Genomic DNA, 27,362 nt, shown 5'->3' with positions numbered 1-27,362 from the left:
GGACTCCTGTTACCCGCGGGCACAAGAAAATTGTCTCAGACTATCCTCAAGACCCTGCCTCCTGGTGTGTTAACCCCTGGATGGCACCACCTATACCTTTTCCACCACCATGGCAGTATTGGGCCCCATGGACATTTTTCCCTCGGCAGCACACCCGCTATTCTAATCAGACGAGACGCGAACGTCCAAATCATATGACTCACTGGCGGCACCCTGCCATTCTCAGGATCAATTAACTCCTGCTCCTGACCCAGTACTAACTGAAGTACCAACTGAAGCAATGCCTGAAAAAGCTTTACTTCCCTCCCCTCCACTGCCCTCAGACGATTTTTTGAAATTCCAGGATCTCTTTTTGAAAGGGTTGCCAGTGAGCTTAAAATCCATCTAGAGGAATGACTGGACCAACAACATGAGTTAACGGACATTCTGCAACCCTCTTCTTCATCCAGACTGGCATTACCAATTAATACAGCCCTTCTGGAACCTGCTAAATCCATCTGGCAGGCTCCAGGCACAAGCCAGCCTATCCGCAAACAAGCGGACCGTAAATACTTCATTCCTTCTAAGGGCTCTGAATTCCTTTTCTCACATCCTGCGCCAAACTCACTGGTAGTGGACGCAGCCAATCAAAGGAAAAAACAGTTTTTTCTGCCATACTCTAGCCAGCAAGGAAGGCAAACGCTTAGACCTGCTGGGTCGCAAGGTGTATGCCTCTTCAACATTACAATTTTGAATTGCCAATTATACCGCAATTCTGGCAAAGTACAACCATAGAAACTATAACAAGTTCATGGACTTTATTGAACACACTCGAGACTACAAGAAACAACAGTTTACAACTTTAGTTTCCAAGGGCCAAATCATATCACGCACGGCTTTCCAAGCAGCTCTGGATTCAGCCAATACCGCAGCAAGATCCACCGCTACAGCGGTGGTCATGCCCCGAGGTTCATGGCTCTCCTCTTCCCTCTTTCCTCGCGAGGTTCAGAGCACTATAGAGGATATCCCTTTTGATGGTGATAAACTCTTTGCTTCCACCACTAATGAGGTGCTCCACTCAATGAAGGACTCAAGGGCAACTCTTCGGTCCTTAGGCGTCCAAACCCCGACAAACAGAAGGCGACAGTACAGATATCAACCTTACCACCGTCCATGCTACCCCTCATATACTCAGCACTTCCCAAGATCTCAGGATCAACAACAACACCACCAACGCCAGAGATCCAGATACCAGCGGCGTCGCCCCAATTTTTCCGGGATGCCCCAACTCCCCAACTTCCTCCAACTAATAAGCAGATTTGAACCTTTGGTCGAGGGTCTCGTAAACATCGTCCCAACTTCAGCGTATGCACTGCCTACAACTATCTTTGGACACCACCTACAGCCATTTTTGCATCAATGGCAGAATATTACCACCGACAAGTGGGTTCTAGAGGTCATCACAACTGGATATTCTATCCCCTTCCTCTCCTTACCTCCCACCCATCCACCCTCCCCGTCCCTCTTCAGGGACACCTTTCACGAGCCACACCTCCAGCAAGAAGTACAACATCTCCTTCACCTGGGTGCTATCGAACTTGTGCCCGAATGCCACAAGGGGAAAGGATTCTACTCCCCTTATTTCTTAACAGAAAAGAAAACTGGAGGATGGCGACTGATCCTCGACCTCAGGAGGCTCAACAAATTTGTCAAAAAGCAAAAGTTCAAGATGGTTACTCTCACCACCATAATTCCAGCCCTGCAGCAGGGCGATTGGTTTTCAGCCCTCGACCTACAAGACGCCTACTTTCACGTCACTATCCACCCGGCCCACAGACGTTTTCTTCGTTTTACCCTCGGCTCAACGCATTTCCAATACAGAGTTCTACCATTTGGCCTTTCCACTGCCCCTCGAGTTTTCTCCAAGCTCCTAGCGGTAGTCACGGCCTATCTCAGGAAAAAAGGAGTCATAATATTCCCTTACCTAGACGATTGCCTCCTGAAGGCCTCCACATTCGATGAGGCCCTCCGCTTCACACACATCACCATCGAGTGCTTTCAATCCCTGGGCCTGCAAATAAACGAAAACAAATCCACATTAAGTCCTACCCAGCACCTGGAGTTTATAGGGCGAGCCTTGACTCCATAACCGGACTGGCATCTCTCCCACCCAACTGATTCAATACCATAAAACTGCTGGCCACAAGGCTTCGCAACAGCCCTCGGGTCACCGCCCGAGACTGCCTCCAACTACTAGGGCACATGTCCTCGTGCACTTTCGTGGTCCAGAACGCATGTCTCCACATGAGGTGCTTCCAAGCTTGGCTGGCCACGGTTTACAAACCAAACGTGCACTCACTAAACAAACAATTAGCCATACCTTACCGAGTCAAAGACTCTCTCATATGCTGGACAGTCCCCAGAACCTCTGCTCTGGAGTCCCCTTCTTCCAGACCACCCCAACTGTGATGATGGCGACTGATGCATCCCTCATGGGCTGGGGGGCCTACATCTCTCGCCAAACAGTCCATGGGCTATGGTCTCATTCCGAGACCTCCCTGCACATAAACGTTCTAGAACTTCGAGCTATACGGAATGCCTGCTGCTGCTACTTTCCACTAATCAACAATCAGGATGTACGCATAATGACAGACAACATTGCCTGCATGTTCTACGTAAACAGACAAGAAAGGGCTTGTTCCCACTCTCTTTGCTCAAAGGCCATAAAACTCTGGAATTGGTGCCTTGCGAACCACGTCCGCATATCAGCTGCTTATCTCCCAGGGGTGATGAACATCACTGCTGACGAGTTAAGCAGACGTTCCCCTTCGGAGCACGAATGGGAGATAGACAAGGGAATCGTTCACAACATATTTCGAACTTGGGGTCACCCAACCATAGATCTCTTCGCAACTGCGAAAAACATGAAATGCCTCAATTCCCGCTCTAGGGCGGGACTGGGCAAACACTCCCTCGGAGACGCATTCATGATCTCGTGGTGCCGGGACTTTGCTTATGCATTTCCCCCAATACCATTGCTCAACAGGGTCCTCATAAAGATACGAACGGATCTTGCCAGGGTGATCTTGATCGCACCTTCATGGCCGAGACAACCGTGGTTCCCTTTCCTCACCAGAATGCCAATTCAATCACTGATCTCCCTGCCTCTCATCCTGAACCTCTTATCACAGCAACACGGCTGGCTTCTTCACCCGAATCTCTCCATGCTTCATCTCAAAGCCTGGTACCTGCATGGTTCTCCCAAAGAGAACTAGACTGTTCCGACCAAGTTCAGAGGGTACTTCTACACAGCAGAACACCAATCCACCCGTACCACCTATCTCCGAAAGTGGAAATGATTCACAAAATGGTGCTCAACCAAACAATTGTCTCCTACCTCTGCACCTCTTCCCTGCATACTCGATTATTTATTGGACATTAAACAATCCGGCCTTCCCTTCAGCTCCATCAGAGTCCACTTACTTGCCATCACAACCTTTCATGGTACAGTTGACAATACCTCGGTCTTCGCTCATCCCATCACCAAGCGTTTCCTGAAGGGACTCCAAACCCTATATCCAGACATTAATCCACCTACCCCTCCCTGGGATCTTCACCTAGTATTGTCCTGTTTAACTTAACCTTTGAGCCCTTAGCCACCTGCTCCCTCTTGCACCTCTCGATGAAAAGAGCCTTTTTGGTGGCCATTACCTCTGCCAGACAGGCAGGTGAGATGATAGCCCTTATGGCAGATCCACCATATACTCTCTTCTTCAAGGATAAAGTTACTCTACGCCTACACCCAAAAGTTCACGCTTCATTTCACATCAATGAACCCCAATACATCTACCAACTTTCTTTCCGAACCACTTGTAAACTCATTCGTTAGCCAGAGTGCACACATTGATGTGCGCAGGGCCTTATCCTTTTATTTGGACAGACCAACCCTTCAGAAACTCTCCTAGACTCTTTGTCTCCATCGTGGAGCGTCAAAGGCTGGCTGTCTCTACCCAGAGATTTCGAACTGGGATCTCCGATTGCTATACGACTCTTATCAGATAAAGAACATTACATCTCCAGCATGATCAGAACAATTCCACTAGATCTGTATTACCTCTGTAGGCCTTCTTATGTTAAAGTACCCTTGTCTGACATTTGTAGAGCAGCCGCTTGGTCCTCCCAGCACACATTTGTCAACACTATGCCTTACTCAGGCCCTCTCTCTGACACTCGATTAGGCAGGGCAGCGTTACCTACTGCATTCCTGTCAACCCGAAGTCCTTCCTCCTTGAGAATCACTGCTTCAAAGTCACCTAGAGTGGAGCACCCACAAGGACACTCTACTCGAAGAAGAAGAGGAGGTTACTCACCTTGTGCAGGTAACTGACGTTCTTCGAGATGAGTGTCCCTTGGGTGCTCACCACTCACCCTCCTCTCTCTACTTTGGGAGTTCGGGTTAAGCCTCCGTTGTAGAGAAGGAACTGAGGGAACCGGCCGCGCATGCTCACTAGAGGTATACTCAGAGCGGGGGCCAGGCTCTGAGCATGCGTGGCCGCTACAAGTACTACTGCAGCAATCTCAGATCAAAGGCGCAGGGGCGCACCGACACCTAGAGTGGAGCACCCACAGGAACACTCATCTCGAACGTCAGTTACTGCACAAGGTGAGTAACCTCCTCTTTTTTTTCTCTGCTTGATTCTAGAGCCCATTATTAAATATTTGTTCACCGTAAGGGCACATATAGATTGTGATTAAATCACTACTCACCCTTGTCTTTAAGCTAAAGAGACTGTTCCCTTGAGTCTCACTATAAAGCATGTTCTCCAGCCCCTCAATCATTTTCATGGCTCTTCTCTAAACCCTCTCTGATTTATCAATATCTTTCTTGAAATGTGGGCACCAAAACTGGACAGTACTCCAGCAGAAGTTGCACCATTGCTAAATACAGAGGTAAAATAACCTCTCTACTCCTACTTGAGATCCCCTGTTATGCCTCCAAGGATTTTATTCGGTCTTTAATCACAGCATCACACTGGGAGCTCATGTTCAGTTGATTATCCACCACAACTCTCAAAGCTTTTAAGAGTCACTGTTTCCCAGGTTAGAATCTTCCATCTTGTAAGTATGAGCGTATGTTCCTGGTCCTAGATGTATACTTTTACATTTAGCATCTTTTAATATGGCATTGTTTGCTTGTGCCCTGCTTACTAAGTGAGCCATATTGCTCTTTATCAGAGATCTGTTCTCTTCATTATTTACTACTCCTCCAATTTTTGTGTCATCTGCAAACTTTCTCTCTGATTTTCTTTTCTTCCAGGTTGTGTTAAATAGTGGTAGGGATCTTATCCGTATATGATCCCATTAGAAATGCACCTGTTTTTTGATTCCTCATTTACTGTTACATTTTGAGACCTGTTAATTAGCCATCTTTTAATCCACTTCATGTGTGCCATGTTAATTTTGTATTCTAGTTTTTTTAATCAAAATGTCATGTGGTACTTTAGTCAGATGCCTTACTACCAAACTTGTAATCTCATTAAAGAGATATGGGAGCACAAGTTCAATAAAAGTGGGTGTGCTAAGTTGCTTACACACTTTGGAAAATGTCACCCTAAATTCCTTCCATCTAATTAGCTTTAAATATGGTAATAGCAATAATGATAATTAGGACTATCGATTAATCACAGTGAACTCATGCAATTAACTAAAAAAATTAATTGCGATTCGTTGCAGTTTTAATTGCACTGTTAAAAGAATGCCAATTAAAATTAAATATTGTGGGTGCTTTTCTACATTTTTACATATTGATTTCAGTTACAACACAGAATACAAATGGTACAGTGCTCACTTTATATTTTTATTACAAATATTTGCACTGTAAAAATGATCAACAAAAGAGAGTATTTTTCAGTTGACCTCATACAAATACTATAGCGCAATCTCTCTATTATGAAAGCAATTTGCAAATGTAGATTTATTTTTTTGGTTACATAACTGCACTGAAAAACAAAACAATGTAAAACTTTACAGCCTACAAGTCCACTCAGTCCTACTTCTTGTTCAGTCACTAGCTAAGAGAAACAAATTTGTTTACATTGACAGGAGATAATGCTGCCCACTTTTTGTTTGCAGTGTCACTTAAAAGTGGAACAGACATTTGCATGGCACTTTTCTGTAGCTGGCATTGCAAGGTATTTATGTGCCAGATATGCTAAATATTCATATGCTCCTTCATGCTTTGACCACCATTCCATAAGACATGGTTCCATGCTGATGAAGCTTGTTAAAAAAAAATTATGCTTTAATTAAATTTGTGACTGAACTCCTTGAGGAAGGAATAGTATGTCCTCTGGTCTGTTTTACCTGTATTCTTCCATACATTTCATGTTATAGCAGTCTCGGATGATGACCCAGCATGTTGTTCGTTTTAAGAACACTTTCTCTGACGATTTGACACAATGCAAAGAAGGTACCAGTGTGAGATTTCTAAAGCTATAGTTACAGGATTGGACCCAAGATTTAAGAATCTGAAGTGCCTTCCAAAATGAGAGAGGGACAAGATGTGGAGCATGCTTTCAGGAGTCTTAAAAGAACAACACTGTGATGTGGAAACTACAGTACCTGAATCATCAAAGATGAAAATCAGCCTTGTGCTGGTGGCATCTGACTCAGATGATGAAAATGAACATGCATCAGTCCTCACTGCTTTGGATTCTTATTGAGCAGGACCCATCATCAGCATGGATGCATGTCCTCTGGAATGGTGGTTGAAGGATCAAGAGACATATGAATCTTCAGCACATCTGGCATGTGAATATCTTGTGACACTGGATACAAGAGTGCCATGCAAATACCTGTTCTCACATTCATGAGACATTGTAAACAAGAAGCAGGTGGCATTATCTTTTGCAAATGTAAACAAACTTGTTTTAGTGATTGGCTGAACAAGAAGTAGGACTGAATGGACTTTAGATCTTACAAGTTTTACATTGTTCTATTTTTGAATGCAATTATTTTTTGTACATTATTCTACATTTGTAAGTTTAACTTTCATGATAGAGATTGCACTACAGTACTTAAGTGAATTAAAAATATTTTATTTTTATAGTGCAAATATTTATAATAAAAGTAAATATAAAGTGAGTAATCATAGAATATCAGAGTTGGAAGGGACCTCAGGAGGTCATCTAGCTCAACCCCCTGCTCAAAGCAGGACCAATCCCCAGACAGATTTTTGCCCCAAGTCCGTAAATGACCCCTTCAAGGATTGAACTCACAACCCTGGGTTTAGCAGGCCAATGCTTAAACCACTGAGCTATCCCTTTGTATTGTATTGTGTTGTAATTGTAATCAATATATTTAAAAATATGAAAAACATTCAGTTTTTATATACATAGTATTCTATTGTTTAACAGCGCGATTAATCGCGATTCATATTTTTAATCGCTTGACAGCCCTAATGATATATCTTCCCCCTCTCTGACTGACAACTAAAACAGTAGCTTTTTCAGATGCTGTTTTTTGAGTTTTGAGTACTGTAAGTCACTGGATCTCCTCCAGACCCTAGTGTCAAAATCCTGCACTGTTGAACGGCAGGTGGGCAGCGTTGATATACTGAGGGATAAGATGAGGAGTTGGTGTGAGGGAATAGTCTGCAGTGCTAGTTTTGGCATGCACACCAGTTTTTTCTGAATACAGTTATGCAAGACAGCTGGGCTTTTGAGGCTATGGGCTTTTATGCTTTTTGACTTTGTTTTCAAGTAATGGCGATTAATGGTCATTGTCTGTGGGTATATAGTATATATTCCTGTTTAATACTCTTCCCTTATGCTCTTTGGCTTAGAGAAGCTGTGATCTACTTACTGTTTTAAAGTATTTTGTTATATAATTTATGATTGTATGACGCTTGCATAACTTTGGGAGTGAAGGGTTTTTTCCACTTTTTTCTATTTTTGAATTCAGTAGCAGTACAGAATTCAGTAGCAGTAAGACCAAAGGGGGAGAGAAGGAATGGCAGTGATTTTAAAGATTTGATTTTGTGGTGAAGTGTGCAATCATATCTTGTAACTATATCAAAAAATAAAATTATCTTAAAGAAAGAAATAGCACAATGTTTTGTCTCATCTCCTTGGGAGGCAGATGCCATGAAAAGTATATTACGTTTTTAGTATAGGTTTATAGGCTATGAACAGTTAACATATGCAATATGTATGAGAGCTTCCACTTCCTTGTCATCCCAACAAATTTGCAAGAAATTCCTGCTAGTACCAGCCAGGGAAATCTACCCTTCTCATAGGTTTTCTTGTGTTCCAGTAGTACCGTGAACAGGAAGCCATTCGTCTATGTCTAAAGCATTTTCGCCAGCACAACTACACTGAGGCTTTTGAATCACTACAGAAGAAAACCAAGATTGCGCTAGAGCACCCAATGTTGACAGATCTGCATGACAAACTAGTGCTGAAAGGTGACTTTGATGCTTGTGAAGAATTGATAGAAAAAGCTGTAAATGGTAAGTGAATCCAAAGCAGCATCTTGTCTGGAAAACCTATTGATGTATAAACTCTTTCCATAATGTACATTAAAATATACACAGCTCTATTGTGATAGCTTTTGTTTTGCATTATATAAGGGGAGCTATTTAGTATCTGAAGCATGATGCCTTGTAAACTGTTGCTGGACACATGATTATGCTCTGTGTGAGAAGTTAGTAAAGGTTGACAAGATTTACTAACGTTTTCCCTGGTTATAACACTACAAGAGAAGGTAATAAACCAGGCCTGCACAACATACGGCCCGCGGGCTGCATGCAGCCCACGGAGGCTCACTGTGCGGCTTGCGGCCGGGATTCAAAAGGTTCTGAGCTGCCCACAGCGGCCAGGAACCCAGAGCCCTTTAAATCTCAGCCGCGGCCGGGAATCAAAGGGCTCTGGGCTGCCCACAGAGATTCCTGTCCACGGCTGAGATTTAAAGGGCTATGGGCTCCCCGCTGCCCCGGGCAGCCCAGAGCCCTTTGAATTCTGGCCGCGGCTCCAGCGGATGGGCTGGGGCTGGGATTTAAAGGGCTCGGGCTCCCCTCAGCGGCAGGAGTTCTGGGCCCTTTAAATCCCTGCCCCAGCCCCGCAAAGCTCCACGTTCCCTCAGCTGCCGGAGCCCCGGGCCCTTTAATTTGCCCCGACAGCTCCCAGCCACCTCTTCAGCTGCAAGCCCCAGGCTGATTTTAAAATCAACCATCACCTTCCCGCCTCCAACCTTCCTTTTTGACCCACAGCTGTGTTGGTGGGGCGGCACTGGGGAAGAAGGGTTTGTTTCTGCAGGGCTGGGTGGTGCTAGGGTGGGGTGTTTCCGCGGGCAGGGAGGTCCTGGGAGGGGGGAAGATGTTTCCGCGGGACTGAGGGGTTTCGGCCCTCAGCTGTTTCCTTTGGAGTAATGTGGCTCTCACCGCCTTACGAGTTGTGCAGGCCTGTAATACACTCCTCCCAACTTCTCTTTTGTTTAAGGGAATGCCAGGTTTTCAGTAAGACTCACCAATTAACAGGGCCATCTCTTCATTATGGTTGATTTTGTTAAATTTAATGGATTGTTCTTTTTAAACCTACCTATTTGGGCAACACAGCAGAAATAATATTTTGGGAGGGATTTGAATGAGGGCAGTGGCTTTTAATGGGTGTAGGGACAATATGCCTTGTAATAGGAGTCTGCTTACAGGAAGACCCTGAGGTGAGAGTGGGAGACAGGCTCTTACTTTTGGAGCAGAGGCCCAGCAGCTAGATTTGTTATAAATAATTTTAAGATTAACCCCCTTTTTTACAGCTTTATTTAGAGTGCAGAGGGAGCTTGAGTAGCAGAGTTGAAGTGTCTTTGCCCTACACAGCAAGCTTGGAGCACAGCCATAGTTAGAACTCAGCAATTCCTGACTCTCAGTATTCTGCTCTTATGTTCATTTGCTCTGTCTAGGTGAAACTTATACTGGCATAATAAAAAGAAAATCTTCGGGTAACTCCTTTGACTTCAGTGGCATAATAAAAACGTAGCATGATGGCAAGTCCAGCCCAGAGCTTTGTCCTTCTGGGCTAAACTCTCCTGATTTGTAATAGCTGCGAATAAACACAACTTCCAGAAGTATGTATGTGCCTGCTGGCAACATCAGTAATGCAGTTTTTATCAAAGTAGTGACTGGTTCCTGGGGTACAGTGAGAGTGAAAAGAAGTGTAACAAAAGATTGCCTCATAGTTTTTGTCTCCTTTATAAATCAAGTATATCAAATAGCATGTTCTGTTTACTGTGTGGGATTGTGCTGTGCTACTTTCCACTCCTCTGGGACTGCTCTGTTTTCTCCAGACTTATAGATTGTGCTTTTTCTAGGAAGTACTTGAGTACTTTCTCTTACTTGAACAAATGATTCATAACTGCTGCAGTGTTCTCCTGCTTATCCAGGTATAGAAGTATTGGCAAAGGACAAGTATGGCATATTCCTAGATCCAGTATTTCACTGGTTAAGAAATCACCATTGCTTTCCAGCTTCATTTTTTTTTTTTTTTTGTGGTGAACAGTCAACCTGCCTAGTTCCTGACACAGTTTTAAATGCCAGGTTTGCATTGACTGCTGACATCTCTTGGCATAGAGCAATGGCCTTGAACAACTGATTGCTTGCTTGCTTCAGTTGCACCTATGCAATGTGCAAAAAAACTCTGGCTGTCCAGCTCTAGGCCAGGTCTACACTAGAAGAGGTTTGCTGTTACAGCAATACTGGCAAATGCTCCTAGTGTTAGACACAGTGTATACTGGTTCCTTGAGCGACATAAACTAATCTGGGAAAAGCACTTTCATGTTGGTATAACTGCGTCTACACTAGGGCTTTTGCCAATACAGAAATTTGCTTAAAATAAAAAAGGACTTTGTAAACTGGCGTTAGCAAATGTTTCTGGTGTATACCTGATGTTAGGCTATGGCTACGCTGGAGAGCTTAGTGGCGTAGCTGTGCTGATGCAACTGTGCTGCTGTAAGCTCTCTTGGGTATCTGCTCTAAGCTGATGAGAGAGAGCTTTTCTGTCGACTTAATCCATTCCCAACGAGTGATGGTAGCTACATCAATGGGAGAAGTTCTCCCACTGACCTAGCACTGTCCACACCCGCATTTAGGTCAGTGTAACTATGTCGCTCACAGGATGGCTGATTCACACTCCGAGCGAAATAAGTTATACTAGCATAAGTGGTAGTGTAGACATAGGCCTGGTCTACACTACGTGTTAATACTGATTTTAGCAGCGTTAAATCGATTTAACGCTGCACCCGTCCACACAACGAGGCCCGTTATATCGATATAAAGGGCTCTTTAAACTGGTTTCTGTACTCCTGCCTGACGAGAGAGTAGGCTGAAATCGGTATTAAAGCAATCGGATTAGGTTAATGTGGCCGCAAATCGACGGTATTCGCCTCCGGATGGTATCCACAGTGCACCACTGTGACACTCTGTACAGCAATCTAAACTCGGAGTGCACTGGCCAGTGTAGACAGGAAAAGCCCAGCGAACTTTTGAATGCATTCTTGTTGCCCAGCATGGAGCTCTGATCAGCAACGGGTGGCATGCAGTCCAAATCCAAAAGAGGCTCCACAATGGACCGTACGGGAGATACTGAGATCGATCGCTGTATGGGAGGACAATACTGTTCTATAGAGCTGCTGTACAGAGCCACGAAAGCAAGCATTTGTAAAAAAAATGCTCCACGCTATGATACAAGTCCACAGCACAGCGCTGTGTGACAACGTAACAGAAAGCCCAAAGAATCAAATGGAGCTCCAATGAGGGAAGGAGGGGTCTGAGGACTCCAGCTATCACCACAATCCCCGAGTCTCCGAAAGAGCATTTACATCTTGGCTGGAGCCCCCAATGCCTGTAGGGTCAACACATTTTGTCCGGGTGTGTTCAGGGATATCTGTCAATTTACCGACGCCCCCCACCCCCCAAAAGATACGCGGGAAAAATAGCTTTCTTGACTTTTTCAATGTCACCAAGTCTACTGCACTGCTGCTGGTAACACGTCTCGGGCCACCTGAAACAGCAGCATCCTCTCTCCCTGCCTTCCCAGTGGCAGATGTACAGTGCAGTAGGACTGGTAGCCGTCCTCTGCATCGTCCGTGAGTGCTCCTGGCTGGCCTCAGGTGAGGTCACTGGGGCACCTGGTTAAAAAATCAGATGACTCCCAGGTTATTCCCGGCCGATGATACAGAACAGCTGGTACAAGTCCTTACATAGCAACCTGGGGCTGAACTCCATCAGCTCCTCCCCCCCCCCCCAAGTCTAAAGGAAAGATTCTGTCCTGCTGGATTATCCATGAGAGCTGGAGGCTGCCTCTCTCTCATTTTATCTCACTAAAAAGTCAGTGTTTCTTATTCCTGCATTCTTTATTACTTCATCACACAAATGGGGGGACCCTGCAACGGTAGCCCAGAAGGGTTGGGGGAGGAGGGAAGCAATGGTGGGGTTGTTGCAGGGGCACCCCCTAGAATGGCATGCAGCTCATCATTTCTGTGGGATCTGACACGGAGCATCTGGTTCTCTAGTACACTTGCCCCATATTCTGGACAGCACTGATTCTATTTTTAGATACAACATAAAGGAGGGAATGACCCAGGGGGTCATTCCCATTTTTGTCTTTGCGTCCCTGGCCAACCTCAGCGAAGGCCAGCCAAGAGCACCCATGACAGCAGCAGATGGTACAGAACGACAAGTAACCATGTCTGCTACCTTGCAAAGGCAAATGAATGCTGCTGTGTAGCGCTGCAGTACTGCGTCTGTCAGCGGCATCCAGTATACATACAGTAACAAAAGGCAAAATGGGCTCCATGGTTGCCATGCTATAGCGTCCGCCAGGGCAATCCAGTGAAAAAGGGCATGAAATGATTGTCTGCCGTTTCTTTCATGGAGGAAGGAATGAGTGACGACATTTACCCAGAATCACCTGCGACACTATTTTTGCACCATCATGCATTGGGATCTCAACCCAGAATTCCAACGGGCGGGGGAGACTGCGGGAACTATGGGATAGCTACGGAATAGCAACCCACAGTGCAACGCTCCAGAAATCGACGCTAGCCTCGGTACATGGATGCACACAGCCGAATTATTGTGTTTTGTGTGGCCGCGTGCACTCGACTTTATACAATCTGTTTTACAAAACCGGTTTATGTAAAATCGGAATAATCCTGTAGTGTAGATGTACCCATAGCCATAGTTATCTTGATACCTGCAACGTTAAGCATGTTGTGGCATTGCATCCTTTGTTCTTGTCCCAGTTTATTGTAACGATAGAGTGAGCTATTCCTTTCACTAGCAATGTATTTGACTTAGCATGAATTTTTTTTATTTACATATGCTATTCTACATTCTGTCACTGATTCTGAAGGAATATTCTAAATCTGATATCAATACTTCTACGATATAATCCTATTATCCAATAACTGGCTAACTGAAGCTCCTGGTTACATGTAACTTGCATTACTCCTGGCTTATCCTTTACTGCTTCCCGTTCTGTTACTTTGACCACATTATCCCTGAACCACTTCACTGGCTTCCCGTGGCTTTCACATTAGGTTGCCGCTCCTTAATCCCACTTTTCACTCATCTTTCCATCTAGCTTTCCTTTTTTGTGTAGCTGCATTATTTGTGTGGTGTTATCCTCACAGCATCCCTGTGAGGTAGGGAAGTAGTATTATCCTGAAGCACATTAAGTGACTTGCCTGAGGTCACACAGGAAATCTGTGGCAGAGCAGGGAATTGAATCTGTACTTCCAGAGTCCCAGGCTAGTGCCCTGAACCACTGAACTATCCTTCCTCTCGTTGGTCTTCAGGGCCAAACATCTTCTTTCTGGTCTGCCGTGTTTCATTCTGGACTTCTACCACCACCTGCTCAACATGCTCTTTTACTCTTATGCTGTCTTCTGTGTTTGAAATGCCTTCTCTCCTCAGGTTCCCTGCTTAAAACTTTTGTGAAACCTTTCTACAATAATTTCTTCAGATGCAGAGTTTGGGACTTTTTCATTCCTGAATTCTTGTCCTGTGTGTTAGCTTTTCAGATAAATTTGTTTTGATCAGTAGAGTGTTGTATATACTTCCAGTGCTGTGCAAACATACATTTAAAGAGAAATGTATACAAATGCCCAGTTAACTTTGAAGGCCTTCAGAAACTCTGAACTCTCCTGGCCATTAGATAGCTTAAACCTGGGGATGTGAACTTTTGACCTCATGCTGATCTTGAGGTTCATGGCCTTAACCTCATTTCACCACTTCATTTTTCTTTAACAGGGATGCTGCACAGAGTTAGTTTAGCACAAATTGACTTAAAAAAGGGGGCAAATATTTGTAATGCTGGGTTTAAAAATGTGACATACCATACCTCTTGCAGGCCGTCACCGTATTAGACGGAAAAAATGGGTCTGCATAGATGAGAATAAAGATTAATGGAAGTAGAAGTAGATTTTTGTATTGCTAGTGCTGAACACTGATGCCTTCCACCCTATCTCACTGGATAATTTCTTTTGAGAACTTTTTGGCAGGCAATCACACTCTTCCCACAGATTCTTAGGACTTCCTCATGCGCATTATGCTCAGAAAATGGGCATTTTGAAACTCTGGCAACTGGCTGACTTCCTCTCAGAACTAAAAGGTTCCCTAAATCTCAATTGGTTCTCAGATGTAGCTCAAATACCTCACATTTGGATTCATTCCTGCATCTTTCAGACAGCCTACGCTCTGACAGACAAGTCTGGTTAATATTCCTGTACAGCAAATGCAGAATCCAAGTTACTTAATAGAACTGCATGAAACTACTGCAAAATGTACTTACAGATTAGATTTCTGTGTGCAAGCTACAAGTAGTGTTCTGGTTTCACTTTTTTTCAAGGAGGTGCTCCAGCTGGCTGTTTGTTCATGTCAATATCTGATGTTTGATCATCCATTAAGTCAGTAGCCAGAAGTCTTATCATATTTGTTGACTGTGCTCAAAGTGCTTAGGGTGTATAAGAAGGGAATGGTTGAATCTTCCTGGAAATTTCAGAGACACTGCAGTTTTGGGGGGTAATACTAAGCCATGCATAGTCCTTTCATTCAGTTATTCTGTAAAATCTCTTGCTACATCACATTCAACTGGTTGACAAAATAGTCTCTAATATTAGTAAATTGTACCTCACTGATGATTAACCAGGAATCTCTAGGAGTTGGATGTTACTATATGCAAAATGCATCCAAGTATAGGTGTAAAGGAGTTAATAGATAGTGATACAGAATGAATCATCTTCGGACATAATTTTAGAGTCGACGTGGCCGTCGCCCTGTGTGAAAGGCCTCATGGGCTCTGGAATCTGATTTTTCCTTTAAAACTAAGTGCTCTTGAAATTGTTTCTGCGATGGAGTTGAAAATATCATTCTTAACCACTGTTACTGTTTCATTGGAAACAGATGATAAAAACCTAATCTGACCTAGGTCTGATCCTCCACCGAGCCTAAGCAGTACGTTGTCTCTTTCTTCAAACATGTCAGGTCAGCTTAGCTGATAAAACAGGAACTACGAGCAAGGTACCAGAATAGATCAGATACCCAGAAGGAGATCCACCTAGGGCCCCCTTCTGCCTATGTGCCAAACCACTAGTAAGTGGTTCAACTTCCAAAACAAGCCACTGCTGATTTATAGCACAAGTAGAATGAATGTGGAACTGCTCCCAGCTGAAAGAAACATTTCTGGGAAGAGAGCTGGAATATCTCCAAACCAGTGTGCCGTGGAAGAAAAGAAGCATTATTAAAAGAAGCTGAAGGCACAGCAGGGGAGAAGTATTCTGTCTTGACAAGTGCAGCCCGTGGGTGTTGAGTATGGGCAAGAGGTTAAACCACCCTTTTCAGGTCATATGGTGCAATTCATCCTCTTGTTCTGTGTGTCCAATTATCTGTTCACTGCCAAAGGGATTGATGCTGCTGCTAAGTTCCTTTCTTGACGACCAAACCATCCTAATGTTCCATAAAAGAATGATTGATTGATATTTTTTCCTATTGGTTTGTGGCTAGTAAAATGGGACTGATTCTGTTAACGTGGAATTTTTTACTAGTGTCAAATAACAGAACATATACTGTGCATGTATCTCTGGAGCGAATCAAAATGTCTGAAAACTTTTGAAAGTTTTGTAGCTAGAATTGACCAATGTAACTCTTGTTTGAGTTTGTAAATAATGTGTAGTGTGTGGGGAGACCAGACTTAAGAACCGTAGAGTGCTCAGCCTCTTTCAGGAAGCACTCATCGACTTGCAGAATTAAGCCTTTAATTTAAACCTAGATCTCAGTCCTGACAAATTAAGACCAGAAGAAAATTAAAAATATGATGTGGAGAAAGTTCGTCATGTACTACACATAATTTAGAACTTACACAGTTTTGATTTTAACTTTTCCACTTAGAGGCATCTGGGGTATGTAATACGCTTCTGAATTTGCAGCTGTATTTTTAGGAAGTGGACGTCTATCAACTAAGTTAATAACTTTTAAAGTCCCTGCCTTACCCCCAAATGCCTGGGCTCCTGAATGGGGAAAAGTACCCACTCCACCCGCCTCTTCCTAGGACTGACAGTCCGCACACACACAGTAGAGATGAACAAGCAGGTGTTAAAGTTTTCAGCCCAGTCCCCTTTTTGCATCTCTGTCCCCTCCTCTCATCCCCCCTCCCCCTCCAAAAAAAGGGGCCACCAACACAAAAACTGAGGAAGGAGATGGGATTTAAGACTAATTTACTTTTCTGTTTTGATCCAGTGCCTGTTTCTTTCTTCTCAGCATTTACAACTGTCTGCTTTAACTTTTTTCTCTTAGATGAAGCTCTGGAGACGCCATCTGACCCCGTTTCAGCTCAGCATGAGCTAAAATGGCTGAATTTATAAGCACTTGCAACTTCTTCCCTTGTTTAAATAATGGAAATAGGAACTCATTCTTAATTAAAACATGTCACGCTAGAGATTTATGGATAACTGGCATGATATGGCAATCAAGCCAGGTTGATTCTTGATTGATATAGTGCCTAATGTTTACTCTTTTTATTTTGTCAAAATACAAATTGAATAAGGTATGACTTCTGAAAATGTTATTAGTAACTGTCATGCATATGACAGTTCAAAGAGAGCTCTAGAGTAGCAGTTAGGTTTGAATGAGTGCATCTTATTTTAATCTGAAAATATTCTGCTACAGCACAATGTAAGTGCATACATTACATGCAGCAATATGTTGGTTTTTCTGTGTTTGCAGATGGCTTGTTCAATCAGTACATCAGTCAGCAGGAATACAAACCGCGTTGGGGTCAGATTATCCCCAAAAGTACCAAAGGTAAGAGTCTAGATGGAAACACTTTTTTAAATTACCCCTGCATTAGTAATTGCCACTATTGTAGCTGGTGGATACAGTACATGAAGGTGATAAAAGGGAGGCTGTGAGACTGCTTAGTCCTGCTTTTTACGGGTGCAGCTGATGTCACTTACTTTTCACTCTGGCACAATGCATTTATCTTCAGATACTAAAATAATGTACATGAATGTACAGTTCAATAAGGAACTGTTCACAGAACAATAGCTTTAAACCAAAAGTTATACAAGATGGCTTTTCTGGAGTGGCGGAAAATCATTTAAGGTGCCATTCCAGCTGACTTGTCTTCAAGCAATTCTGGGGCTACTTTTTACCATGCTGGGAGCTGAATTAGCCTTTGGTCCCCACTGTTGGGGCTGCAAAGGTTGGTTCAAGCTCAGTTTTTATGGACCTGAGGATATGTTTTCACATCCAGGGACTGTTAAGGTCTCCTCTTGCAAGACACTCCCTGTACTGATAGAGAGCATTGTGTTCACTAATTTACACATGACAATGATTTTTCTCTGGAAGATACAAAAAGCAATTGGACAATAAAAAAAAAAAAAAAAAAAAAAAAAAAGAATGGGCTCCATGGTTGCCGTGCTATGGCGTCTGCCAGGGCAATCCAGGGAAAAAGGGCGTGTTTGAAGAACTCTGAGCTATTTAAGTTATGCTGCCTCTGCTCAGCTTATATGGCATGAATGAATGAATTATATATTTTTTTAGAAAATCATGTATAATAGAAAATCTTTCCTTTGTCTTTAACAAGGTGATGGAGAGGACAGCAGACCAGGAATGAGAGGAGGCCATCAGATGGTCATTGATGTACAGACAGGTGAACGATCATTTAGTCTTTAAGAAGAAAGTTCTGTCCTATTTTTATTTTGGGACTTACTTATATTGAGCTGGTACCAGCTCAGCTATAAATATGCAAACATATCTAGTTCCTTTTGTATTTTCTTTTTTTTCTGTTAGCGTTGGGACAAAACTCTGCTCTTAGTGCATCTAGATTGTTGTTCTGCTTTCCCTCTATGGAGCCCTAGTCCACCTTTCTAGATTTCAGGCTGTTTGTTTTGGTGATGCAGGAGTGACTTCTTCCGTCGGTGATCTGATCTTTTGGATGGGGGAGGGTGTGTTACGGGTGCCCTTTCCACCCCTATCTGCTGCAGGTCTGAAGGCTGGAAGCAATCTCAGCCTTTGCTGGCCAAGTGTTACTGGTCCCTAACTCACATTGATAACCTAGAAACCTTCTGATTAAGAGCCAGGGCTTTTTCCTGAAAGGCCCTGGGATCTTTAAAACTAAACCGTTCTTTGTCTTCGTCTTAAAATGATTGGCCATGTGCTATGAGCGCCACTTTTCTAAGAACTTACTCTTGGGGGAATTCTGCACCAAAAAATTGAAAACTGTACACAACATTTTAAAATTCTGCATATTTTATTTGTCAAAATAATGAAGTATAATCATGCTGGTTTCAATTTTTTAGGTAATTTATTTAAACTACAATACAATGGATGGAGAATGGAAAGCATTAGAGGAAATCTCCAAACCCACTTGCCTAATCATAGAACTAGAAGGGACCTCGAGAGGTCATCTAGTCCAGTCCCCTGTACTCATGGCAGGACTAAGTATTATCTGGACCATCCCTGATGGTCGTTTGTCTAACCTACTCCTAAAAATCTGCAGTGATGGAGATTCCACAGTCTCTCTAGGCAATTTATTCTAGTGCTTAACCACCCTGACAGCAGGGGCGGCTCCAGGCCCCAGCACGCCAAGCGTGTGCTCAGGGTGGCAAGCTGCAGGGAGTGCTCTGCCTTCGCTGTGAGGGCAGCAGGCTGGCTGCCCTTTTCAGCTTGCTTGCGGAGGGTCCGCTGGTCCTGCGGCTTTGTCTGCCTGCCATGCTTGGGGTGGCAGAATTCCTAGAGCCGCCTCTGCCTGACAGTTGGGAAAAACTTCCTAATGTCCAACCTAAACTTGCAATTTAATTGCTTCTAGTCATATCATCAGAGGTTAAGAACAATTTTTCTCGCTCCTCTTGTATATTTGTATATTTATTACAATTAGACAGCCACAGTGAAAAGGTTGTTACCTTTTCACTGTGGCTGTCTAATTGTAATAAATATACAAATCCCTACCCTGTAGCTACTTTGTGTGCACTGCTATGGAGGGGAAAAAAGTGTTAGGTTCCGTGTAAACACACAAGAATGGTACAGTCCCTGCCCCAAAGAACTTAGTCTGTCAAAAGATAAAGGAAAGGGGGATACAAGTAGGATGGTCAGGATTTTGATAGTGTATGTTGTTATATATTTCCAATTACTGGTTAACCTTGCTGTTACCATTCAGAAGACTTTGTTGCCCTCAACTTCTTATTTAAATACTCTTAACAAATATGTTTTCTAACCCTTTCCCCATCTAACCCATACGATTAATACAATGTAATAAAGGTGACTTACTGTTAGTGGGGAGAGAGGGGCGAGTGCCAGGGCTTTGGGTACGTCTGTACCATAGGTCGGGCTGCAATTTGCAGCTTGTGTAGGTGTGCATTTACTAGCTTTAATCCAGCCATCTTGTGAAAAATAGCAGTGAGGATATGGCAGTGCAGGCTGCACAAGCCTGTTTCACCCCACCGGGTAGGTATTCACTTGTGCTGCCTACACTGAAGCCTGTGCTGCCTGCTGCGTCCTCACTACTATTTTTAGCAGGCTAGCTAGATTAAAGGTACTGTGGGTATGTCCATGCAAGCTGCAAATCGTACCCCAGCTACAGTGTGATACCCCTTGAGGGGCAAGGAGGAATGTGGGATTATTGAAAATTTGGGGGAGCTCAGGGTGGCTTTATTGGTTGTGGATGTATAGATAGGGAATTGAAGGCTGTAACAAGTTAAGGTGCATGGGCATGAGGACAGAATATGTTTAAAAATAACTAGGGCTGTCGATTAATTGCAGTTAACTCGTGATTAATTAAAAAAAAATTGTGATTAATCAGTTTTAATTGCACTCTTAAGCAATGAATACCAATTGACATTTATTAAATATTTTGAATGTTTTTCTACATTTTCGTATATATTGTATTCTGTGTTGTATTTGAAATGTGTGTATTTTTTATTATAAATATTTGCACTGTAAAAGTGAAAAGAAATAGCATTCTTCAATTCACCTCATACAAGTACTGTAGTGCAGTCTTTTTGTTGTGAAAGTACAACTTACAAATGTAGATTTTTGTTTTTGTTACATAACTGCACTCAAAAACAACACAGTGTAAAACTTCAGAACCTACAAGCCCACTCAGTCCTACTTCTGTCAGTCGCTCAGACAAACTTGTTTGCAATGTCACCTGACAGTGAGAACAGACATTTGCATGGCATTTTTGTAGCCAACGTTGCAAGGTATTTCTGTGCCAGATATGCTAAACATTCGTATGTCCCTTCATGCTTTGGCCTTCATTCCAGGGGACGTGCTTTTACGCTGATAACACTTACTAAAAAACAATGCGTTAATTAAATTTGTGATTGAACTACTTGGGGGAGAATTGTATGTCCCCTGCTCTGCAGGTAAAACATTCTGCCATATATTTCATGTTATAGCAGTCTCACATGGTGACCCAGCGCATGTTGTTCATTTCAAGAACACTTTCACTGCAGATTTCACAAAACGCCAAGAAGGTACCAACGTGAGATTTCTAAAGATAGCTATAGCACTAGACCCAAGGTTTAAGAATCTGAAGTGCCTTCCAAAATCTAAGAGGGGCAAGGTGTAGAGCATGTTTTCAGAAGTTATAAAAGAACAGCACTCCAATGTGGAAACTACAGAACCTGAACCACCAAAAAAGAAAATCAAACTTCTGCTGGTGGCATCTGACTCAGATAATGAAAATGAACATGTATCAGTTCATACTGCTTTGGATTCTTATCGAGCAGAACCAGTCATCAGCATGGATGCTTGTCCGTTGGAATGGTAGCTGAAGCATGAAGGGACATATATGAATCTTTAGTGCATCTGGCACATAAATATCTTGCAATTCTGACTACAACAGTGCCATGAGAACGCCGGTTCTCACTGTCAGGTGCAGGTCTGGCTCCAGGCACCAGCAAAGGAGGCAGGTGCCTGGGGCGGCCAATAGAAAGGGACGGCACGTCGGGGTCTTTGGCGGCAGCCCAACACTCCGCTTTAGTCTTCAGTGGCAATTCGCCGGCGGGTCCTTCACTCTGTCTCTTCCTCTTCGGCGGCAGCTCAATCCGTTTTTTTTCTTTTCTTCGCCACTTGGCATGGAAAAAAAAGGCTGGAGGCGGCCCTGGTCAGGTGACACTGTAAAGAACTGTGCAGTATTATCTCCTGCAGATGTAAACAAACTTCTTTGTCTGAGCGATTTGGCTTAACAAGAAGTAGGACTGAGTGGACTTCCTGGCTCTAAAATTTTACATTTTATTTTTGAATGGAGTTTTTTTGTACATAATTCTACATTTGTAAATTGAACTTTCATGATGGAGATTACACTACAGTACTTGGATTAAGTGAATTGAAAAATACTATTTCTGTTGGGTTTTTTACAGTGTAAATACTTGTAATCAAAAATAAAGTGAACACTATACTTTGTATTGTGTTTTAATTGAAAACAGTATATTTGAAAATGTAGAAGACATCCAAAAATATTTAAATACATGGTATTCTATTATTGTTTAATAGTGCAATTAATCATGATTAATTTTTTTAATCGCTTGACAGCCCTAAAAATAGCTTGCTTGTTCCCCATTATGGTTTCCTGGTTGATGAAGTTCTAAACCTGTGTCACCCAATATATAATTATTGCCCCAGAGAGGAAGTACTTCATTTGTATGAGGCTGGCAAACATTCTTCTTGGAGAGAGGTAGAAGAATCTGAGGAAGATCTATGGGGATAAATTTTCCTTGTTAGAGATTGTGTTGAGAGAAGCACTACCATGTGAAATGAGAGCTGTAAAGCGCACTCTAGTGGCTATAGAATATAGTTTTTTCAAGATCGAGTGCTTATTTCAAAGCAGCAGGAGTGATGCTGATACAAGTAAGAGGGATATATGCGTTTTGACATGAAATGTATTAAATATTTTTGGAATGAATGCATTAGTAAGTGTGATTCTTCCTCCCTTACTCAGAGCAAGCTGACTAGGTCAAGCTTTGACGTGTGATCATTCTGATATTAAATAAGGCAGGGAAATGGAGTCAGTCTTCCAGTTTCTTAAACTGATATACTTTGTTTTCAGGAAGAACTGGACTTCCTCCCATTCTTTTAGTCAATTTCACCGGCAAGCTTTATGCTTCTAGTGACAGAGGGTAACTTTGGATCATTCTTACAGCTCTGGAGAAGAGATTCCCTGTAGGCTTCTTGGGAGGCTGTACTCAGTTTTGCTTCAGGGCCTGCTTGGGCCTGCAAAGTTAGTATGTCTTATGTGGTGGTGGTTTTGCTCATGAGGAAGTTCTGGGTGTTTCTGGTATTTAATTTGGCTCATGAGAAGGCCAGGAAGGTTGCTGATACTGTTTGTGTTGTAAAACCTGCTGCTTCTACTAATGGCTGCTGAAGCTTCCTTTTGTGCTTGGGCCCATTTATCGAAGGTGTGGGAATTTGGCTAGGCATGGCTTTGGGGTGTATTTTACAAACTGAAGCTAATCTCTCTAGGGAGCCTCACACATGCCTAATGTTAATGGAAAAAGGAAAAAAAGGAACATACGCCTTGCCCCACTTGCTGAACTGTTATGACACAGATTCTGGGGATGAGAGGGAATAACAATTTGTGCTTAACACTCTTCATCTAAGTGACTTTCAGAGATTGGCATTATCCTCATTACCATCTATACAAAGTGAGGTAGGGAAAGGTTAAGTGACTTCTCCATGTCTCACAGTAAGTCAGTGTCAGGAACAAACCCCTATTCCCTGATGCCCAGGCCTAACCTGTGCTGCTTTCAACCTTGTATTTTGTAGCTTATATACAGTGCTGCGCTTGCTTAGTTTCCAACAAAAATGAGCCAGCAAAAGTGAAAGTCATCACTGTCCACAGGCTTAAAATAGAATACCAAAGCTTATGTTAATCTGTTGGGGCAAGTATGATGTTGGTATGTAGCTTCTAATAATTTAGTCATGCAGGACAAGTTAACACTAACTCTGCCCTCTTACAAGTATTTCTGGGAATAGACTTTTTTTTTTTTGTGGGTGGAGATGAAAGGGGATAAATACATTATGTTAAAGATTCTGTGGGTTACTAGGTTACCTCTCCTGTAAAGTAATCAGATGATATTAAGAATGTTTTTAAAACTAGTTGTACTGCTCTAATGCTGCACTGAATGAAGCTGGAGGCTAAAATTAATTTATTCTTTTTGTGTAGTGCTGCTTTTCTTTTTATTTATTTATTTATTTTATTTTTACACATGTAGGAGCATGATGGAGGGGACGGGCAATTCAGTTCTGTATCTCAAAAATATAGTCAGATATGCATGGTGCAAAAAGGTCTGATGCTCATGCTGTAATCCATAATGTCCTTCCTAATGTAAGATAACTAACTTTAAGATAAGATAATCTTTTCAGGACCAGACAGTACTCCAGTCAAACACCACAGCAGAACCAGGGCCGGCTCTAGCTTTTTTTGCTGCCCCAAGCAACCAAAAAAAATGGGGAGGCAGGGGGGGCGGCTGGAATGTGCTGCGCCAAGACCGACTGCCCCAAGATTGGCCGAGATGCCTCCCTTAATGTGCCGTCCCAAGCACGTGCTGCTTCTGCTGGTGCCTAGAGCCAGCCCTGAGCAGAACACTCTTAATATATTTGCACAGAGGTATATTCATTAACCAGGCCATGCCAGGCTTAGATCAGGGACAATAACTTTATACATCCACAGGTGCATACAGTTTAAAATGTCCATTTTCATTTTTTCTGTAAGATGGACCTATTTTTAAATCACTGGTTATATGGGAGGCAGGACAGTTTTCTGTACCTTTTTAGGGGAAGAAAGTTATGACTGCATTTTGGAAGCTCTGATATAAGGAAACATGGGTCATCACCCAAGGATGTTAGAGGCAAGTGCTCTGCCTAGTTCTGTAATAGAACTAGAGTACCTTCTTACATATGTAGATTCTGGCAAAATACTCAGAGGAGTGCAGGCTTTGATTTCAGTGCTGTATTCCCAGCAGAACAGAGCTGCAAGTAGCAGAGTCATTGCCTTGATGCATTTTGTAAGAGGATTCAGACATCTACTGCTGGTATCTTTATCAAAATGACCTAATCACGCTTTGTCAGGCCATTTATTTAAGCAAATGAGAGGTAGGTTCCGCATAGAAACAGAAAAAACATATATATGTATATTGCGGATGAATTCTGCTACTTAATGTCAGGATGCCAAACAGGTTTTAAAGAATAACAGCGTCTCTTTGACAGGAATACAATGCATACTTTGTTATGGAATCATTCCTTGCAGTCCCATAGTTAAGTTTGAGTTGAGTTTTGCACTAGAAGTAGGGATTTAATCATTTTATATATGAAGCATATGTTGTAATGTCCCCCAAATTACAGCATTTGTTTCTTGAGTACAGAGTGAATGTTCTGATAATTTACAAGTAAATTCATTAACTGGTTTAAAGTTAAAATTAATTACACAAACATTTCACAACAGAAATATTTTTATCACTGTACTTTTATTCCTGATGATCTCAATTAAATAAAACTGACCCTGCTTACATTGCATAGCTAAAGCTCACTAAAATCTCATGCATTGGGCTACATTTGGATTAATGGTGATTCCCCGCCCCCCCGGTGTTGTTATGAGTGAAAGCTTTTCCTTTATGGAGAAGCAGATGAACAGTCTCCTTCACGGAATTCCACGAAGAACTGCTCTCTTTGAAAATGGATACCACCTCCCGTTGTTTCTCATGGGAATGAAGCCAAGCTATCCTCCAGGAAGGCCCACAATTTTATACGGGAGAAGGTAGGCAAATTACACTAGGTAGCTAAGCAGCAGGAAGGTCAGTGGAAAAGGGAGTTGCGATAGTCAGCTGACCACAGATGAAGGCCTAGTTAAAGGTTTCAGCAGAGATGGAACGAAGGCAGCAGTACACATGGACAATGCTGCAGAGATATGGTGAGTCAGATTCAGACAAAGGCATTACAGGAAAAGTAGCAGAGGATGACACCAAGGTTGGCGTAGGTACAGTAGAGGCAGATGAGAGGCTTAAATTGAGAAAAGAAGGAAAGAAAATGCTGATTTTACTCAAATAAAAGCACTTCTGTCTCAGGACGCTTACCTAAAAGCTGAGAATAAGACATGAGTTTACTTGGTTGAGGGGGAAAGAAGGGAGCACAAGGTATAATCCAGGAGTTCTCAAACTGGGGGTTGGGACCTTTCAGGGGGTCACGAGGTTATTACATGGGGGGTTGCGAGCTGCTGTCCTCCATCCCAACCCCTGCTTTGCCTCCAGCAATTATAATGGTGTTATGCATTAAAAACACTTTTTTATATATTTGAGGGGGTCACAATCAGATACTTGCTGTGTGAAAGGGGTCACCAGTACAAAAGTCTGAGAACCCCAGGTATAATAAAAGGTATTGGGAGAAGCACTGTTTGCATGTCATTTGGTTCCATTACTGTAACACAATTAATATGACTAAACATTAATCTTCCCCTCCCCCTAGTTGTCGTTTAAGTATTTACCTGGGGTTGCTTATATTAGCCTACTCTATTGAAAATTGGTAAGCATATTGAGAGAATTGGAGGAGCAGGAACCACTTCATTGGTATCTTATGATATATGAGTGAACCTAGTGATTGCTGTTCAGTATGGTAGAATCTAGTTAATTCAAACTGTCTGAGACGCCATGTTGTGACTCTTGTGAGGTAGCAAGTGACGCATTTAATGAAAGAACAAGGGTAACTCATTACAGTGTTTGTTTCAACAAGTCTAGTTCAATTTTAATGTGATCTGTGCTTCATAATGTAGTAGTGCTATTAAATGCACTGCAGTATATTGTAAAATAAAAAAGGTAAAATTTCCTAAAGTGCCTAAATCTCATTGATTCAGTGGGATTTAGGTTTGAGTGACTTAGCAACTTTTGAAAATTTTACCCAAAGTCGTCTTAGTATGAGATTTATTCCCATTGCCCTTGATTTACACTACCAGTGAGGAGTGTAATCTTTTGTGCAGACTAAGAGTGACATGAAAATGGCTGCGTGAATGCACAAGTTCTCTGGAGAGAGGCAATCTGACTGATGTGTTGTGTAGCATGTGATGGGGGAGGGTTACTAAATACTCTTCTGAAAAAGGGAAGCTTAGAGAGAAGTTGGTAAGCAGTATCCAGGTTAAGGCATGGTGGTAAAGGATGGACAGAGTAGTGCAACTTCTTGCACTCTTGGGAAAGGGGGGTTGTTGACGATAGCAACAGTATTGAGAGTAAGGGAAGAAAAGGGGAGAGCAGAGTAGGCCTCTTAAGGCCTGCTTTTTTGCCAGAATAAGCAATTTAGAAGTACTCTTGAATATAGTTTTTTGAAGAAATAGTTTAATTTTGAGTTTTGGGCATGGCAAAAACAGTAGGGAATTCTGACCTCCAAATTATAGCTGACAAGGGCTTTGGATGGATGTGACAGTGCTATAGTCTCTTGCAAATATTCACTGGTTGATTTGAGAGGAGAAATTCCAAATTTGGACTGTGAGTGGGAAAGGAGGAGTTGAGTGGGAAGCTGGAGAGTGATGCAGGATTACCTCTGATACATATTATTGGGCGCAGGGAGAGTCTTTTCCTGTATATTTTTACAATATGCATCACAGTGGAATCCTGATCTTGACTGAGCTCTTGGGGTGCTACTACAATATAATTACCTTGACATGCCAGGCCACTGCCCTCTCCATTCAGATCTGTCCTCCAGTACCCATTGCAATGCCTGCAAGAAATGACATTTTAAAAGGAAAAAAACAAATCTAATTTTGGTTTGTTTACCTTCTCTCTGATCACTTTACTTGTATGTCGTTATATTTGTGTTGTGGGAGCACTACAGTCATGGCAGGGCCCCATTG

The 27,362-nt window shown here is 42.7% G+C and overlaps 1 protein-coding gene across 2 annotated transcripts in view; it reads left to right on the top strand.

Moving 5' to 3' along the window:
* Nucleotides 1–27,362, top strand: part of MKLN1 (muskelin 1) — a 205,056-nt gene that overhangs the window by 75,112 nt on the left and 102,582 nt on the right. For both annotated transcript variants that reach the window (XM_075063794.1, XM_075063800.1), the window contains 3 exons: nucleotides 8,296–8,488; nucleotides 17,252–17,329; nucleotides 18,114–18,179. In XM_075063794.1, the coding sequence (XP_074919895.1) occupies nucleotides 8,296–8,488; nucleotides 17,252–17,329; nucleotides 18,114–18,179 (337 nt within the window). The remainder of the gene's footprint in view (nucleotides 1–8,295; nucleotides 8,489–17,251; nucleotides 17,330–18,113; nucleotides 18,180–27,362) is intronic.

Source organism: Chelonoidis abingdonii, chromosome 1 (assembly GCF_003597395.2).
Source record: "Chelonoidis abingdonii isolate Lonesome George chromosome 1, CheloAbing_2.0, whole genome shotgun sequence".
In the NCBI taxonomy this organism is placed as follows: Eukaryota; Metazoa; Chordata; order Testudines; family Testudinidae; genus Chelonoidis; species Chelonoidis abingdonii.
The sequence above is the reverse complement of the archived record's forward strand: the minus strand, read 5'-3'. Positions and strand labels throughout refer to the sequence as shown.